The 4143-nt window shown below is 35.5% G+C and overlaps 1 protein-coding gene across 1 annotated transcript; it reads left to right on the top strand.

Moving 5' to 3' along the window:
• Positions 1-2839: 2839 nt before the first annotated feature.
• Positions 2840-3724, top strand: LOC123866730. The gene has a single exon (XM_045908408.1). The coding sequence runs from the start codon at positions 2840-2842 to the stop codon at positions 3722-3724; it is 885 nt and encodes a 294-aa protein (XP_045764364.1).
• Positions 3725-4143: the final 419 nt, after the last annotated feature.

Here is a 4143-nt window from a genome sequence, read left to right as displayed (position 1 = left end):
TTTTCTGGGTGTGCCCTAACCGTTTTTCATGGTTACACGATCAATCGGCTTATTAAGTGTTGTTCCGCTAGAACTTGCAAAGGTGCACTTACACGGGCAATTGAAATTCCACAATTCGACCACATGACACAATTTACTGCAATAACCAGCAATACCTGAAAATTTCAGCAATGTCTTGCAAAATAATTGCTCCAGATTGCTTCACCTATTGCTCCAGATCGATCCATACGTACTTGTTGCCGAACAACAATTGCTTGAAAAATTGCCTATGTAAGGGCATCATAAAAGGCCCTTCATCCACGTGTGAATACGTGCTAATTGCTTCGGGAAATTTGTTTTTCTTAGGTAAGCACGAAACTTACAATTTAAAAGCGCTGTTGATAAAAGTATTTTACGATAATTTCTTACTAATGGAAATAGAAGGGAATTAGGCGAAACGTACCTACAGTACCTTATTAAAATCTACGATGCGTGAAATTAGTACATTATATACAGAGAACGAAAACAATCATTTTTAGCATGAAAGTTGGTAAATTCATAAATAGTAAAATTACTTATTCATGTAATAGCGCCGTAGCTCTGTAGCTGCAGGATGATGCTACATATATTTAAACACCTGTATCTGGTCACGACAAAATGTCAATTTATTTTATGTTAATTTTCAATGGTTATGATCAGATAAAAAAAAATCCATTATGATGTCAATTTATTGATATACGCCAATAAAATATCAAATGTGTGTGGCTTTGATGTATCGACTCAGAGCTGGGCTTGCGACTGCTAGCAATGCTTCTAATAGAACCGAAAGAAATACTGTCGATACCTCAAAATTTATGTGGTCCTAATAAGTGCTCTGACAAAAAATGATTTATTAGAGTGGTCGGATAAATCGATGTTGGGCGTCAATTTGTGGTCAATAAATCATAGGTTTAAATTCCTTACAGGGCCGATGTCGAATAGTTTCATCAAAAAATAATATATTACTAATAGACACGCTACGATCAACACTCTATCGCTATATTCGCACAAATATTTTCCGGGATGAAACACGAAGTTACAACACGAGGATACCCGAATCGATCAGACCTGTGGAAGTTCCTTTCATCCTTTCATCTACGAGAAAAGAGCTGATGATCTTAAACTAGCTAGCAAATTTAAATTTTTTATGATATTATATTAAATAAAACTTACATTAAAAAAAAAAAATACTAAACTAGAATCGGTTCACCAGTTTGGGAGCCACGATGACAGACTGACACACAGATACAGATACACACAGATACCTACACACTTAAAACTTATAGCGCCGAGTAAATTACCCGAGTACGGAGCCCTCGGTGCGCGAGTCTGACTCGCACTTGGCCAGTTTTTTGTAATAAAAATCATCGAACATTTTTATTTAACTCCGAAAATATTCTTCTTCCCAACGTGCATGGTTTGTTCACGTGGAAACTGGTAAAGTACTTAACAGAAAACATTCTTTAATTAAATAGCTTGCACATTATCTCAGCAAATGCGACATTCTTTCACCTAATCCTGAAGAGAAATAACTTCACGCTGGGCGATTTTCAATAAACTTCTATCGCATCGTCCTTCGTACACTTGTGATTTTTTCTTTTTTTCGCAATTTAAAACTTTTTTTAAAGTTTAGCAGAATCTTGCTTTTTTCAGGTTTGAAGGCAATTACTCTTAGTTGTTTTGTTTTTATACAGTAATCCATGAACTCGCCAGACCTAAGTCTTATATAAAAGCTGAAAAAAATCTACGCAAGTGCACTGCAGCGGTTATATAAACTATACTAAGACGTAGGTCTAACATTCATGGGCTCTTGGACCAATAGGTTCTATTATTATGAGTGTAGATGATGTGTGGTTAAAATAACGAATAGCAAAAATCTCAAGCAAGCCAATACGGAAAGTTACTATAATATTTTATTCCATGACGTTTATGACCAACTAAGGGAAATGTATTTGGAAATTAAGTAACCAAATTACTATGATTCTTGGTTATTCCGGAAGATTCGAACATAAAACTATTTTTTTCGTCTAAGATTTATACGGAAGGGTTAGGACGATCAAATTGAATGAAAAAGTTTGAGACATAAAAGAAATGTAGATACAGCGAAATGGTTTATACGAAAACAAGCTGATTTTATGGGGTCAGATGATTTCTTGAAAAACTTTTAAGAATTGTTATCTTCGACTACTTTTTTTATTGAAAACAAGAATTATTCTCGATATTGGTGTCAGTAAAATAACGTGATAGGGCACACAATTTGTAATTTAGTAAATGTAGTGGCTGGTGGAGTGTACATTGGCTACTAGCCTGTCTCGCTAACGCTATAATATTGTCTAAAGTGACAACTTTGAAAGTGCACAAATCTATGGCACAAATGTTTCCGCTCAGAAGCCTGTGTCACCTAACACCTTCAAAAAGCTGGTAAAAGCTAATGTGTCTTTGATGAAATGATGCGATTTCTCAAGTGATTTCAACAAATGGACGTTCAGCCTAAAACATTGATTCTCCACTCCTTCCCCCCGGACCTTCAGAAGTAGTGGACGTGTCTCGTTTATTTTATTTTGCTCCAAATAAAGTGAAATTTTAAATAAAATTCAAAAATACAGTGAAATTGTACTAGGAGTGCATAAAACAAGGAGGAATCGTTAACGCATAATACTGGAGAATGGCGGACCACAAGTAAGTCGCCATTATTAGTGCTGCACAATACCAGCTCGTGCGCAAGTTGGCTGGCCCCGCCTTAAGTGTCATTTTTCGCCACACCCACTACAGATAGTGACTGACTCTGCCGGTGTATGTATACTACCCTAGTACATTTAAAATGACTACCACATTGGATCGATCGTTTTCGGACTCAGATATTCACGTAACGGGTACCCAATCGGTAATTACACCACCCAACTTCACATCTATGCGGAACAAAAGGAAAAGAGACGAAGATATTGCACAGGAGTTTAACAATTTTAAGGAGGAAGTGAGAAAAATGATCTCAACTCTAATGTCAAGTCAAGAGAATGAATTTAAGAAAAATGCAACTACCCTCAAAGAAATTCAACGAACAAATATCAACATCGAAAATTCGTTGGCATTTCTTTCTGCGCAGAACGAAGAGTTTAAGAAAAAAATAGAAAGCTTAGAAGGACAAATAAAAGAGGACAAAAAGTATATTACGATTTTGGAGAGTAAAATTGAAGAAGTGCAGAGAGATAGCCGTAAAACGAATTTAGAGCTGAAAAACGTACCTAAGAAAAATAATGAAAGTAAAGGGGACTTAATAGACATGGTAATGTGCCTATCCAACAACATTGACTGTAAAATCAATAAATCCGATATTAGAGACATATATAGAATTCGTTCAAAAAAAGAGGGTGTCCAAAATACACCAATTATTGTGGAAACGTCCTCTACCATATTAAAAACCGAGATTCTCAAAATGAGTAAGTCTTTCAATATCAAACACAAATCAAAACTATGTGCCAAGCATTTGGGGTTCCGTACTTCGGAAGACACCCCCATCTTCATTTCCGAGCAGCTTACGTCTAAAGCGGCCCGGCTATACTTTTTGGCGCGCGACCTTGTTAAGACGAAGGCTTATAAATTCTGTTGGACGGCCTACGGCAAAGTATATCTAAGAAAGGATGAGGGATCGCCTATAATACTAATTACGAATGAACCTCAAATCCACAGACTTCAGCAAGAAAAATGACTATATTCAGTCTTTAATAATTTTAGGTTGTCATTGTATATTGATTACGGCTTTTTATATAATTGTACTCGTTTTTTACAGCTTAGTTTACCTTTAGGTGGTGCATTTTACTTTTTCTTTAAACACACCATTGATATAGAATTAGTAGATATCATATTATCATTGATACACATCCAAACACATACACACGCTTGTGACGCAATATACACACTACACACACATTCAACCTCATTGCTTAATGTGATCACTCGTAAAATATACAAATTAGGGATTATAATAATTATTATTCGCTGCACTATGTCAATAACTAAATTTTATTGGGTAATTATCGTTATATCCTCAAGAATCAACTTAATCTACCGCCTTGTATTAAAAATCAGATTCCGCTATGAATTTTAATCCTCTTGTAACTTTGAACG

Source organism: Maniola jurtina, chromosome 7, assembly GCF_905333055.1.
Source record: "Maniola jurtina chromosome 7, ilManJurt1.1, whole genome shotgun sequence".
Taxonomy (NCBI): domain Eukaryota; kingdom Metazoa; phylum Arthropoda; class Insecta; order Lepidoptera; family Nymphalidae; genus Maniola; species Maniola jurtina.
Note: the sequence above shows the minus strand (reverse complement) of the source record. Positions and strands in the feature narration are given on the sequence as shown.

What these genes read in the sequence shown, in the direction of transcription:
- LOC123866730 (XM_045908408.1), top strand. Translation starts at nt 2,840, where the DNA reads ATGACTACCACATTGGATCGATCGTTTTCGGACTCAGATATTCACGTA.